Below are 15,333 nucleotides of genomic sequence, written 5' to 3' on the forward strand. Positions count from 1 at the left end.
TCTTATTTTTGCCTTTATTTTGTGTCAAGTTGGCAGTATTAGTAAAATTCTGTAAAAACTTTTAGACATCTATAACAGTTTTCCTTTACCTTATGACCTATTTTTCTTGTTTGCTTCTCTTCCTCTAGAGGTATATTGCCATTGGAGAACTGGGGAAAGCTACTGACACACTAGACTCTACTGGGAAAGTAACAGAAGAAAAACCTTACGGTATGATGTTCATCTAATGTAGTTCTCTTTTTAACATTTAGAGAAAGTTTCTGTGAAATCATAATTTTAAAATCTCTTACTGAGGGATCCCTGGGTGGCGCAGCGGTTTGGCGCCTGCCTTTGGCCCAGGGCACGATCCTGGAGACCCGGGATCGAATCCCACGTTGGGCTCCCGGTGCATGGAGCCTGCTTCTCCCTCTGCCTGTGTCTCTGCCTCTCTCTCTCTCTCTCTCTCTCTCTCTCTCTGTGACTATCACAAATAAATAAAAAATTAAAAAAAAAATCTCTTACTGAATATTAACAGTGATTGTTACAGTTTTTAGTATTCCCTGAGTTAATAGGATTGCAAATTATTGACCACATTTTTACTTACTTGGTATGAGTTTGTTAAAAAAGATTTATCATAACTGCCTCTTTTCTTCTGATCAATTGTTTTAATATTCAGAGTTCTTCCAAAGAATTCTCTTGCCAAAAAAAAACACATATAGCTAGGAATTAGGGATTTTACTTGTGTCTTGTCATTGTTTATTTACTTATTTTTTTTTAACAATTATTTCTTAGCTTTTGAAGTGTATCAGGTTTAGTGCTTTACAACTAATCTTGTTTCTGTGCTTTTGGTGTATGTAAAAAAACATGACAGAGGGAAAGCTATTTCTCTGGAAGTAAAACAGAACTCACTGGGGCCCACCTTGATTTTTCTACCATTCCTTCTTTTACTACTGTAAGGATAGATAAATGAAGTGGTTTCCTAGCAACTGTCAGGGTGTGATACTATTCATAATACAGTGGTTGCCATTCTCTGTAGTCAGTTCACCTACATTATTATGTCATCAATTGTGAATTATTTTTGTAGGCTTTTTTGTTGTTATTGTTTTGGGTTGTTTTGTTTTTTTGGCCTATGTTTAATGTTACCTCTTTTTATTTAGCCAGCCCAACATCTGGCTTTCCTAAGTTTTTGTGTTGAGTGTCCTTAATATATATTCCATATTGCCCTAGTACTAAGACCAGTCTTCTCCTTGGTCATAGTAGCTTCACTTGTCTTGTTAACATTTATATGTAACTTAGTGTGTCTTAATTGATTAATCAAGCAATATAATCAAAAGATAAATCACTGATTTATGGTGTTAAAAAATAGATATTAAATTAGCTTTGAATTATTATTATTAGGAATAATAGCAGACCCTCACTTAATAGTAACCCAACCATAATTTTCAATAAAAAGCTTTTGAGAGATTAGAAAGGCATAGGACAATTGGAGGATGTCAGAGATTTCCAGAAATACTAAAGTATATGTCAGTACCTATAGAATTAGAAGAATAGTGAGGAAGTAAAATTGGTAAGACTTCTTGATACGATAAAGTAGTGAGGGAGAGGACATTGTCAACCAAGATCTAGGTTTCTAGGTTTTAAAGTTGGTTATGTGATGATAATTTACTGAGTAGGGATACTAGAAGAAGACCAAGGTGATGAAAATACAGTTGACCCATGAATAGCACAAATTTTTCTTGTGTGGGTCCACTTATGCATGAATTTTTAAAACAAATACAGTATGGTATTAAAAATGTAAATGTGTTTTCCTTATGATTTTTTTTTAAGATTTTATTTATTTAGAGAGTGTGTGCTTGTAGGCAGGGGGAGGGGCAGAAGGAGAGAGAGAATCTCAAGCAGACTCCAAGCTGAGTGTAGAGCTCCATGCAGGGCTCAATCTCATGACCCTGAGATCATGGCCTGAGGTGAAATCAAGAGTCAGTCACTTAACTGAATGAGCCACCCAGGTGCCCTTTCCTTATGATTTTCTTAGTAACATCTTTTTTCTAGCTTACTTTACTATTAGAATAAAGTATAATATATATATATAATATACAAAATACATGTTAATCATCTGTTTATGTTCTTGGCAAGGCTTTTAGTCAACAGCAGGCTATTAGTATTTAAGTTTTGGCGGGAGTCAAAAGTTACACATGGATTTTTTACTTTATGGGGGTTCTGTGCCCCTTAATCCCTTTGTTCAGGAGTCACCTATATTTAAACATTCCCTTCCTTCCTGCTCTTAATAGGCATTTTGGAATTTTAAAAAATTCTGTATTGTGCAATTTGTAACCTTACTTTAAAGAAAACTTAGTTTATTAAAATCATCGTATTATATGTTGAAATAAGTCATGGAGAAACCAAGTAACTTTCTTCAGAACGGGAAGGGAGACCTCCTTATTGTTTATTGAATAGTGTTTGTAGTTCCAAAAAATAAAAGCTCAGAGAATTTTGCTTATTAACATGAGTTTTCTATGTAATTTTAGTAAATTAACAAATGTTGGTCATTGATTTCAACTGCTATAGCAGGTACCAAGGGGAAGATTAATAAGTATGAGACCTAACCTGTATCCTTAAGGAGCTTCTGTCTAATGGAAAACTAGGACCTATATTCTCAACTCTCTAAGACCCAATACCGAGACCTCTAATCAGTATTTTACAATGCTTCTTCACTGTCTTGAACTAAAATTCAGAGATACTCTCTTCTACCTACACATTAGGGAAAAAGTCACTAAAATACAATAAACAATATAAGGAACAAATTAAGGATTTTATAATGAAATAAGTGTGTTGCTATGTAAATGCATGACTATTACTGCACTAAAAGTCATAACTTAGTAGTTAGATGTTGACACTTAAAAATGTGAATGCCATAAGTACAAAGGCAGACTGATGCAGGTACGTTGTATTGGTGATGCAGTATTAGAAAATTCAGTATATGGAAAACAGCACAAAAAATACTTTGTGTTTAAATGGAAAATGGACTTAGATTCTGGACTCAGGGGATTATAAACCCACAAGAATATCTGGCAGACATCCAGAAGTTATGTAGCACACAGAACACTTCATCGTGCTATCCCATCCTTCAAATTGTAGGACACCCAGCATTTCTGGTCCTCAACTATGAAATGCTGCTAGTGTTGCCACCCCACCTGGTCACTAGTGGTAACAATAAAAAAATGCAGTTCTTAATTGACCTGTTGAGGATAACTGACATATGGGTATGGTGACTAAGACAGGATGCAGTAAATGGTAAATGAATGCTCTTACGTCATTTTTGTTCTATCTAGACAAACACTATTTTTAGCCATTGTTTCAGATACCTGAAAGCTCAGAAGAATAAAAAAATGAGTCTGGCTCAGGAGACTCAAAGCTCAAACCATATTTAAAGGACCCTTCCTTTTATTCTCTTTCACGTCACCCTCCTTTATCCCTAAGAAACTTTTCACCTTTTATAAATACACATTCGCATGTTAATCCCCAAGCTATGGGGCAAGACCATGTCTCTTTCAGTCCTAAGTATATTCTTGGTGTCTAGGACAATATGTGGCACATAGAATAAAGTATAGTGTGTGAATAAATAAGGCAGGCAATAGAAATATGGCAAAGATGACTGCAACTAAGTCATACAAAAGGCAAAGCATCTTCCTACCTTCTGCTGCTCTTTTCTCATCCACATCTAGGTCTGAAGTCTCAGGCACAGTTGCTTGGATTTCTGTGAACACTTGGCTTCATTGTGCTCATCTGCTCTTCACTGAGCTCAGGATACGAAGGCCATGGCTTCCCAGGCTCTTAGATGTGGGCCAAGCTTCTGGGAAGGCCTGACTGCTTCTGCAATAAGAATAGGTTTTTCAGTCTCTTTTGTGGCTTTTCTACTGGAAGGCAAAAAAATGTGGGAAAAAAAAGTATCTTATGCTTATCCTCTGTTCTAAACACTGCAAACCTCCTGATCCCAAGATAGGAACTTACCAAGGTCTTCTCGAAGGGATGTAGCTAATATCTAGTGGGAGTGGCTCCTCTTTGGTCTGTGCTTTGGCTGCATACACTTCCTGGAGGAAGCTGACAAGTTGAATTGGGTCTCGAACTGTGATTTAAACAAATAGAGCACACTTTTTAGTAGGGCTGCTGTGAAGCTGGGGATCAGTCATCTTATGGTGCCTTTTGTTTGTATTTAAACCTTTTTATTATAAAGTATTACAAAAATAAAAAGTGAATGAAACTTAAATTTATGGCTCAGTGAACTATCGCAAAGCAAACCTCCCTGCAACTACCAGTCATGTCAAGAAATAGAAGATTCCTAGAGATACCTTTCAAGCCCTAATCCATATATAGTATTCTTCTGTTGATACACATTTGACCCCAGTTTGAGGCTTTATGAAGAAAGCTGCTATGTGTATTTTGTACCTGTATTTTGATAGACACATGTACTCATTTCTTTTGGATATACCCCCAGGTAGAATTGCTGAGTAATGGGGTAATCCTATTGTATGGAAAATAGTCAACAGTTTTCAAAGCAGTTGTATAACTTTGCATTTTCACCAACAGTAAATGAGTTCCACTGACTTGGACAACACATGGTATTAACAGTGTTTTTAATGTTGGCCGTTCTGTTAAGTGTGTAGTGGTATTTTATTATGATTTCATTTGATTATTAATGAGATTTAGCACTTAATCATATGTGTTTTGGCTTCTTAGCCATATTCTTTTGTGTATTGTCCAGGTCTCTTGCCCATTCTTTTTGCTTTTGTTTTTGTTTTTCTTTCTGTATTGAGTCACCTTTTAAAAAAAAATGATTTGGGGCAGTCCGGGTGGCTCAGCGGTTTAGCGCCGCCTTCGGCTCAGGGTGTGATCTTGGAGACCCAGGATCGAGTCCCACGTCGGGTTCCCGGCATGGAGCCTGCTTCTTCCTCTGCCTAGGTCTCTGCCTCTCTCTGTGTGTCTCATGAATAAATAAATAAAATAAAAAAAAAACAACAACAATGATTTGTATGAGATCTTTGTATACAATGGATGCTCTTTTGTTGTATGTCTTATGTATATTTTATTCTATTCTGTGGCTTATCTTTTATCTCTCTTAATTTTATCTTAGAAAAAAGAAAGTTTTAGTTTTATGTCTTTATTTTTTTATTTAAAGGTTTTTTTACTTATTTATTCATGAGAGACATAGAGAGGCAGAGACATAGGCAGAGGGAGAAGCAGGTTCCCTGCAGGGAGCCCCTTGTGGGACTCAATCCCAGGACCTCAAGATCACGCCCTGAGCCGAAGGCAGATGCTCAACTGCTGAGCCACTCACGCAACCTGAAGGTTTTAGTTTTAATTTAGTTTACTTTATCAAATCTTTTCCTTTGTGATTAGTCCAATTCTTTTGGTTCCCAGTTAAAAAACTGTTGTATTGTCTTAAATCATGAGCAGACATTGAATTTCATTGAATACTTTCCTAATATCTGTTGATTTTTCTCCTTATTCAAATAAACTAACCTTACATTTCTAAAGTAAGCCCAAATTGATGATAATATGTTATCCTTTACATAAATTGTTGAATTTAGTTTGCCAGTATTTGGTTTAGGATTTTTGCATCTTTGTTTCTGAGATTACCTTCTATTTTTCCTTCCTGTTAATGTCCTTGACTGGTTTTTTTTTTTAAATTTTTTTTTTAATTTTTATTTATTTATGATAGTCACAGAGAGAGAGAGAGAGAGAGAGAGAGGCAGAGACAGAAGCAGGCTCCATGCACCGGGAGCCCGACGTGGGATTCGATCCCGGGTCTCCAGGATCGCGCCCTGGGCCAAAGGCAGGGGCTAAACCGCTGTGCCACCCAGGGATCCCCCTTGACTGGTTTTAATATCAGAGTTATGCTGACCTCATAAAATGGGTTGGGAAGTGTTCGCTTTCTTTTTTCTTTTTTCCTCTAGAATTTCTTTCTTCTTCTAATGTTTGGTAGAATTTTTACTGGTGGACATCTGACATCTGGAGTTTTCTTTGTTAGGACGGTTTTTAATCATGGCTTTCTCTATTAAATATCATACAATATCTCTTCTTGTGTCATTCTAGATAATTTTTACCCTAAGAATTTGTTCATTTCATCTAAATTTTCAAACTTACTAGTGTAAAGTTGTTTATACTATTCCTTTATGATCTTTTTGTTTTGAAATAATATCAAACATATTTTTATAGTTTTCAGTATGTAGATCTTTCACTTGGTTTGTATATGAAATCCCTAAGTCCTTCATATTTTTTGATGCTATTATAAATTGAATTTTAAAAATGTCTGTTTCTGATCATTCATTCTTAATATAGAAAAATGGAGTTAATTTTTAAATATTGGTTTTATGTCTTTTAGCCTTGCTAAACTCACTAATTCAAGTCACTTTTGTGTAGATTCCTTGTGAGGGGGGATCTAAAGTAGATATTTTTCCAGGTCTCCATTAGCCCTACTCCTCAGATGTGGCTTTTTGGGGTCTCTGTCAAATACCCTGGGTATTCAGCCAACTTTCTTCATGCTGATGGTTGGAATTCACACATCTTCCCACCTTGTAAGACCTTTAGTCGTAGTTCTTTGGTTAACTATGTGGCAACTCACTGTATTATATGCAGTGTGGAATTTAGCCAGTCTCAAGTGGACCCCTCTAAGACATCTCTTTCTCTGTGTGTTTCTCTCAAATTCCACCTGCTGCTTCCCCAATTTCTGATATTTTTATCAATGAGATTGTTACTAGTTGATGGACTGTAAAGTTTCTTGGTTCCTGTCTTCTTGAAGGAAAAAATTCAGTTGAGGGACTTGATGGAGAATTAAAGCACCAAAGATTTTATTTAGCAAAGGGGAAGTACACTCCAGAAACATAGCAAAAGGGATTGGTCTAAGGGAGAGGGAGCGGTCTCTGCATGGAGACTGGGTGGTCTCTGGCAGTTTTCCATTTGCTATCCTTTCTCCTCTCTTGCTCATCTTTATCTTTTATCTATCTCCTGATTCTGGCAAGATCACAGTGCTCTTTTGGGATTTTCCTCCTTGTACCATGGTCCAGAAAGCATTTCTGAATGAAGCAAATGATCCTCAGAAAGGCTTACCTGTTTCTTTCCCTTCTTTCAGAGATTACAGTCTTTGCTATCTGTTGTCTAAATGTTCGAAAACAGTTCTGCACTATATATTTTTTTCAATTGAAAAGCTGCTTTTAGGGGTAGAGCTTGTCCAGGAACGGTTACTCTGCCCTGGTGGAATATTGCTTTTAACCATACAGTTCAGTTAAATACCAGCTATCGTGATGTAAGTAGAGTCAACAAATATTAAGCAAATAATAATGTGTGACATGATCTTGCATATATTACATTATTGTGAGAATGACTTTTTAAAATTAATTTCAAATGAATACTGCCACATTGATGATTTATTAGTTCCTAAACAAAGAATAATACCCAAGTCCTGTGACACTTTTATCATACCCATCTTCTTTTACCAAATGTATGTCTTTTAGATAGTTATTGGATGTAATTGCTTTAGAGATTTTCTCATTTCTTTGTAAATCCTTTGGAGATAGTCTTTTTTTTTTTTTTTTTTAAGAGAGACATTCACTTACTGAAAAAGAGTATGCACAAGTCGGGGAGGGCCAGACAGAGAGAGAAAATCTCAAGCAGACTCACCCTGGGGCATAGAGCCCAACATGGGGCTTTGTCTCACAACTGTGAGATCATGACCTGAGTGGAAACCAAGAGTCAGATGCTTTCTCAGCTGTGCCACCCAGGCTCGCCTAGAGTCTTTATTATTATTATTGATTATTATTTGGATTGGACTAATATCATATTTTAGAGATAAGCCAGCATGCTTCACTACATACTCATGTAGTGAATATAATAATCATATGATAAAAAATAATCCTGTTTCATTCTAAAATATTACATTCATTTTTATCATAAAACAACTTGCTACAGGAACGCCTGGGTGGCTCAGTATTTGAGTGTCTGCTCAGGTCGTGATCCCAGGGTCCTGGGATCGAGTCCTGCATCAGATTCCTGGAAGGGAGCCTGCTTCTCCCTCTGCCTATGTCTCTGTCTCTCATCAATCAATAAATAAAATCTTAAAAAAGAAAAAACTTGCTGCGTAGGCTTTCTGTCCAGTAATTCAACATCAGATGAATGATTGGCCTAGGTGACTTTTAAATGCCCTTTGACCTTGAGATTCTATTATTCCTCAGCTAATTCAGCAAGAATATCTTGAGTGTCTCTGTAATTGTGTACATTATATAAGAAGAAAAGCTGCTTTTGCCTTTTAGGACGTTGGAGTTTCATTGGTGAGATAATACCTGCATATATATAGTAGGTATCAGTTAAAAAATTGTGTATGATTAGTTGCAGAATGAACAGCACAAACCAGAAATGCCTGAGACGTTAAGTCAGAAAAAGAGACATTGGCAGAGGTAGATATTTATTTCGAAAATGTATTGCTAAGTTATGAAGTATTGTAGTATTCTCAGCAATGGCATTTCTTTAGCAGTAGTCAGGAAGGAGGTGGCATTGGCTGTCTAAATTTGGAAGTTTTGCATCACTAAAGTGCCACCAGTAATTGTTTTAACATGTTTCAACAGAATGAAAATTTTTCATGGAAAAATCCTCATCATATCTGTCATGAGCTGCATCTGTTTAAAAAGCAGTATGAAGAGAATACCCATCTGAGATCTGTCTTTATGGACCGCTAGGTGTTAGAGGAAATCTCTTTAGTTCTTGTAGCTCTTTGAGTCTAGTAGGTTCTGGTCTTTCGTTTGTGTTTAACTTGAGGATCCAGGTCACACTGAGGTTAAGACTATCTTGCTGTGTTGATATTGAAATCTGAATACAGTATTCCATGTTATCCTTTAATTTCTATTCTGGTGTTACAATGATAATTCAAAGCACATTAGTTTTTGTTTTAATATTTTTTAATAAAATCAAATGTAGCATGTATGTATTAGAATAAAAAGTTTAAATAAATTTCCTTCTAAGTGAAAAAGAAGCACTAGAATTTCCACTGTGAGACCTAAAGAAGTATATGATATTTTTGTAATTATTGAATATGAAATATATATAGTCATATATAAATATGAAAACCCCAAATACTGAATTTCAGTGTGTTTAGTTTTAATGTGTTAAAATTTTAGAACTATGTTGTAATATTATAGTAATAATATTTATACTTAATAATATAGTTAATCTACTGGAAAGAGTATCAAAAGCTGGAAATAAGACTAACAGACACTGAAAGCTTTATGTCTTCATTCAAATCTTCTCAAATCATTCTTTAAAAAATGCTTAGTAATCATGGTATCCTTCCACTATCTTTTCTTGCACTGGCTTTTTTTTTTTTTTTTTTAAGATCTTATTTATTCATGAGAGACAGGCAGAGAGAAAGAGAGGCAGAGACACAGGCAGAGGGAGAATCAGGCTCCATGCAGCGAGCCCGACATGGGACTCGATCCCAGATCTCCGAGATCAGGCCCTGTGCTGAAAGGCGGCGCTAAACCACTGAGCCACACGGGCTGCCCTGGCTTATTTTTTAAAGTCAGACTCCTGACAGTGTTTGTTTAAAAGAACAGAAAAATTCTAAGAGCAGTGAAGGGAGGGAAGGAGACAAATAAATACTTTACCTGGGGACAGAATTGAATGTGAATGTCAGTTTTATGCCATACCACAGAACAGTTTTGAAATCTAGCAGGTGAGTTTTTAATATGGCCAATACTTAATAGTCTTTGATAACTGCATTAAGTTGTTTACAGTATTTGATGCCTGGAGAAACTTAAGACAGTTTATGGATGCTTTTCTTTTTTTAAAGATTTTATTTTTAAGTAGTCTGTACACCCCCCAAGGTGGGGCTTGACCTCACAGCCCCAAGATCAATAGTCACATGCTCCACCAACTGAGCCAACCAGGCACCACTTTCTTTTTTAAAAAAAAATTAAAAAAATTTTTTAATTAAAAAAATTTTTAATTGATATAGTTTTATTTACTTATTCTTTTAAAGTTTTACTTAATTATTCATGAGAGACACAGAGAAAGAGGCAGAGACATAGGCAGAGGGAGAAGGAGGCTCCCTTCCAGGAGCCTGATTCAGGACTCGATCCTAGGACCCCGGGATCATGACCTGAGCCAAAGGCAGACACTCAACCACTGAGCTACCCAGGTGTCCCTAATTGATTTATTTTTTAATTAAAAAATAGTTGGCATTCAGTGTTATATTAGTTTCACGTGGATAACATATTCAGTGTTTACCATCTATCATCATACAAAGTTACTGCAGTATTTTTGACTATATTCTCTATGCTGTACTTTTCATTCTCATAATTTACTTATTTTACAACTAGAAGCTTGTACCTCTTAATCTCACTTACTTATTTTGCCCATCACCACTTATCTGGTGAGCACTAGGTAATATATATTGTCAAATCATTATGTTGTACACCTGAAGCTAATAATAACATTGTATACCAATTATACTTTAAAAAAAGAACTTATCTATCTGTATTTCTCTATTTTCTGATTGCCTCATTTTTGAATACTACAGTACCATTTCTGTAGCTAATGCAACATTTTTCTCAGGTCTTCTAAAGGCTATAGTAAGAACCAATTAAGTGTGTATAAGATGACTGGACCAGTTTTGGAGAAAATTTAGAGAAAAAAATTGAAGCAAAAAGAAATTTAGTCTTAATATTACAAAATATAAGACTTTCTCCCCCTTTTATCCCAGTAATGTGTATTTTATTCACCGCGATAAGGGAGAATTTGGCCTACAAATATATTTTGTTAGAAAATTCTTAAAATTTCCCCTTTAATGCTGTGAAAATAGCACGTATACTTCTGATTGGTTTAGTATTATATTTTTTATTCATTTTTGACAGATAAAATAACACAAGAAGATATTGAAGGCATTCTACAGAAATTTACTGGGAATATAATGCAGGTACCTCCCCTGTAAGTTCAATTATTGAATTTGAATAAATGTTTAATTTTTATTTTTTAGTGTTTATTAACATCACTTTAATGAGAAAAAAAGAGGGCTTCATTTTCTGTATAGTGAGTCATGTTTTAATCTGACAACATACGATCAAGTCAAGGTGAGCCTTATTTAGACAGGTTGCAGAACTTCAGCACTCTCTGAGGTAGTGGAATGTGGTTTTCTCTGTCCCTGGATGTTGCCACAGCCTGACATCTATGCTATTCCAGTGTTTATTGGTTTTTTTGATTCTGTGTGTATACCTCAGGGCAGTTCTGGAATGCAGAAATGTCAGTTTTCCTGGAATTGCTGTGAAGGAACCAGTCCAGTCTAGTACTGGTATCGGAGCTGTGATTTATAGTCCAGTTGGTACTTTTCTTTAGGTGTGAGGACCATTTTTTTAGGCCAGGAGTCTTATGCTTCACAATTCTCTGGAACAAATGAAACAGATGAGAGTTAGAATTTATTAAAAGTATTAGAATATTGAGTACCACTGAACCATATTTTTTGTGCACATCCCCATTTCAAGTAGCTTGCTTTTTATTTTTAAAAAATCGCTGAATTGTTATAAGATGTTAGGAGAAGTTACTGATGTTCTTTTAGAATTGAGTAATTATTTCTTAAATTTTTTTTTTTTTTTTTTAAGAAGGCCCCACGCCCAGCGTAGGGCCTAGTGTGGGGCTTGAATTCACGACCCTGAGATCAAGACCTGAGCTGAGATCAGGAGTCAGATACTTAACTCATGAGCCACCCAGGTGTCCCTAGAATTTAGTATTTATGTTTTACTATAAAATCTTTATTTTTTTCAAGAACACTGGAATATGTAAAGAGAAATATGTCTTCAAAGTTTTGCCTCAAATGAAAGTCAAAAAATTTTGCAGAATATGAGTAAATGTTATTTTTTCGATCATTATTGTTAAAATAGCTTAAACATTTATATCTATAAGAGCAGTTTTAGAAATTTCTTCTGTTGATTATTCCAAGGATTTTGTGGTCTAAAAATCTTATCACACAAAGCTAAGATCTGTTAAGTAGATTATTTGCTTATTTGCATTTTAGAAATATTTTGGTAACTTTTATGTGAAAATGATTATTATTGTAATGAAAGTTGTTTCAGGGAAATATAGCTGAGACCATTGTGACCAGAGGCCTTGTGCCTTTTTTTTTTTTTTTTTTTTTTTTTTGCCTTGTGCCCTTAACCCAGAACCAGGACCAGTGAACATATGAAGAGACCATCTCCAGAGAGAAGGTTAAAGTGTAAAATTGACAATATTGTTCATTGGGTAGCAGATTGAGCTTTAGCTTTAAAAGTATTTAGGAACTCCATCCCTGGCACTGTTAAGGAGTTGATTAGAAAGAAAAAAATAGTTTGTATTTTAGAAAGATTCAATTTAAGAGCTGCTGGTCCTCCTTTCTTTCCATCCCGTAATCTGGAGTTAATCTCTCTCATTCTTTCTTAATCTTTTCTTGCTCCTTCATTCCTTCTCTCCCTCCCTTATCTTGCAAGCTATTCTGCATTAAAGAAAGATGGACAGAGACTTTCAACCTTGATGAAGAGAGGCGAAGTAGTAGAAGCAAAACCTGCCAGGCCTGTTACCGTATACAGTCTCTCCCTTCAAAAATTCCAGCCACCATTTTTCACATTAGGTAAGGTGGAATACTTTGAAATCATTTGTAGTTACATGTACTTTTATTCTGCATTTGGCTACTTTTGTGTATTTTAATGGATTCCTAGTATGTTGAGGATTTTTAACATTTGAATTTAAGTAAAGTTAGGGTTTATTGTTTTAATGGATTCCTAGTATATTGGAGATTTTTAACGTTTGAATTTAAGTAAGGTTAGGGTTTAATAATACCTTTTTGATAACACATTTGTTTTTTTGATAACACATTTAATGAAAATACTGATAGCTACATGGAAGTTCAGAAATGCTTTTCTAAATAGGCTGAATTTTTAATATATCATATTATAAATAAATAAAATCTTAAAATATATATATATATCATATTATAAAGTTGGAGGTAAATACTTTCGGTCTCTAATGGCAAAGAGTGAGGGGTATATACTGTCAAAATTTTACATTTTGTGTTTTATTATCTTATGGATGCTTATTCCCTCATTTTGGCTAATACCTGGTAGTTTACATTTGGTTTTAAAATTTAATTTGTCCTTTTAAAATAGAGCATTTTTAGTTTTTGGATAAGAAACTCCTAAGAGTAGAGTGATTATTTCTCCCCCTTCTTTGTTACCTGCAAGTTACTGCTAAAGATCCTGACAATATGGAAATAATGGGTAAGACAGAAATGTATTCTTGGACGTGTGGTAAATTTTAATTCAGGTTATCAATTTGAATTTATCTATAAATCTATATTTGAAATAAATTTAAAAACCAAAAGGTTTGTTTCTATTGTTTGGAAATTTTATGATCTCCTAGTTGCAGAAAATAGTAGTTGAAGTCATGATCATATATAAGCTATGAAGAATCAAAAGCTGTACCTCTTTTAGAATCTCAGGCTTCTTTAAACTGATCTGCTCTTAATTTCACAGTGCCTACTAAATAGGATTCCCTTTAGAAATAATTTCATAAAACTTTTTTCCCCTAACTTCTGTTGCTTTGACATACTAACAAATGGATGTAAAGTTCCTAAAGGATGTGGTTTTTGTACAGTTAAAAAACAAAGTCATTTCTTTCCTTTAGTGTCCTGATTCTAAGCCATTTGACAAATAATGAGGAAAAACATACTAAAAATGCTTCATTTCATGAAAATGCAGCAGCTAGGTTGGTGCAGTAGATATTACCTGTGAAAGAGAAACTGGAGTTTTTCCAGTTTCCAGCAATAAATTGTAAATACTTATTTTGTTCACTGGAGGTTGTAATAGGCCAAAAGAGTTGTCTTTTCACTAAAGTCAAATATAGTCCAAGAATGTTTACATTCCTGCTTTGATCCTAGTGCTCATATTTTATCTCAGCAGTGGCCCCCAACCTTGAGCTGATGGGGAAAAAAAGAATTAAAATCCCCAGGTTGTGAGTTTTGGTTAATTCCTTCAAGTGGCTTTATTTGTATGATAAGACTGTAAGCAGCAGGAGTGTAGTCCCTTTGTTTGGAAATTCAGGATATCTTGTGGATGAATGAAAATAGTCCAGAGCCTTGCTCTTAACCAATAAACGGTAATATACTGTGTTAAGATGTTTAGATCTGCATTCAGTCTGCAACATTGTGTAATTTTAGTTATTTTGTGATTTCTTTAGGAATATTTCTAAGAGAATGTACAAATAGACTGAACTCTCCATTTACTGTATTTTCCCAAACATAATTACTGTCCCTTATGATAAGGGGTTTTTGTTTGATGTATTTTTTGAGTGTGTAAATCTGAAAATATCTTAAAAATCTACAACTCTTGATAGCAAAGCTGAGGTGTCCAACTATTTAAACCTAATTAAGTGAACAAAGTGTACAAATCTGAAAATATTTTTTTAAATGTACAGCTCATAATAGCAAAGCTGAGATTTCTAACTATTTAAAACCTATTAAATGAACAAGGCTGAAGTATTAATGTTGGTGTGACTTGCCAGTTAATTTAAAATGTGTTCATGAGTTTCTGCTGTTTGCTTTCTCCACACTCTGACTTTTCAATCTCACAAACACATATGCTATTGGATGAATAATTTATGTTTTAGTGCATAAATATTTTATCACTCGATTGTTTGCATAGTGCATTTTTACATTTGTTTAGGGGCATCATTTCTATGTAAAGTGGATTTCATAGGAGGTTAGCAATTTACCATGTCACTGTTAACATTCCAGATGTTGAATGTGGAGGAGGTTTTTATATCAGAAGCTTGGTCAGTGACATTGGTAAAGGTAAGCATAAAGATGAATTATGAATTATCATTTAGAGAGTAATATTCCTTTTTGATGGGAAGAGGGAATTTCTATTTTTCATATGTCTGAGTGCTGGCCTTAGGGAACTGTACTCTTGCTGCCTTCAGCTTCAGAAGCATTGAAGGTTTATGGCATACAATTATCAGCATCAGCAGCTGCCATGAAATGCTTAGAACAGGAGAGAAAGAGAAAAAGAGGAGCAGGAAATGATGATGGGAATAATCAGTGTAAGAACCAACAAACATTATTTCAGATTAAAATATTTTAACACAAAAAAAAGGGATAAGATAAAAAGACTCATCCTTTTCAAAGTTACTTTCATTGATATAAGTAAAAAAAAAAAATTTAACTGGAAGCCACAGTCTTATAAACAGCTAGAAAGTTACAGTTCCGGCTCTGCCATTTGCTGGCAGCTGTGGCACTGGACAAGTCAGATTACCTCATCTGCAGAGGAGAGTAATAGTTACCTTATGGGC

At 34.9% G+C, this 15,333-nt stretch overlaps 1 protein-coding gene and 1 long non-coding RNA gene across 3 annotated transcripts in view; one reads left to right on the forward strand and one right to left on the reverse strand.

Moving 5' to 3' along the window:
* Positions 1-15,333, reverse strand: part of LOC119866595 — a 144,556-nt gene that overhangs the window by 84,163 nt on the left and 45,060 nt on the right. For both annotated transcript variants that reach the window (XR_005380647.1, XR_005380646.1), the window contains exons 2-4: positions 11,236-11,403; positions 3,988-4,102; positions 3,671-3,849 (exon numbers count right to left, since the gene is read on the reverse strand). This is a non-coding gene — a long non-coding RNA (uncharacterized LOC119866595). The remainder of the gene's footprint in view (positions 1-3,670; positions 3,850-3,987; positions 4,103-11,235; positions 11,404-15,333) is intronic.
* The window catches only part of TRUB1 (TruB pseudouridine synthase family member 1), a 38,963-nt gene that overhangs the window by 20,328 nt on the left and 3,302 nt on the right, over positions 1-15,333 (forward strand). Inside the window, exons 4-7 of the mRNA XM_038578887.1 lie at positions 129-210; positions 10,878-10,950; positions 12,480-12,619; positions 14,780-14,836. Coding sequence (XP_038434815.1) covers positions 129-210; positions 10,878-10,950; positions 12,480-12,619; positions 14,780-14,836 — 352 coding nt within the window. The remainder of the gene's footprint in view (positions 1-128; positions 211-10,877; positions 10,951-12,479; positions 12,620-14,779; positions 14,837-15,333) is intronic.

The sequence above is a fragment of the Canis lupus genome, chromosome 28 (genome assembly GCF_011100685.1).
Source record: "Canis lupus familiaris isolate Mischka breed German Shepherd chromosome 28, alternate assembly UU_Cfam_GSD_1.0, whole genome shotgun sequence".
Classification (NCBI taxonomy): Eukaryota; Metazoa; Chordata; class Mammalia; order Carnivora; family Canidae; genus Canis; species Canis lupus.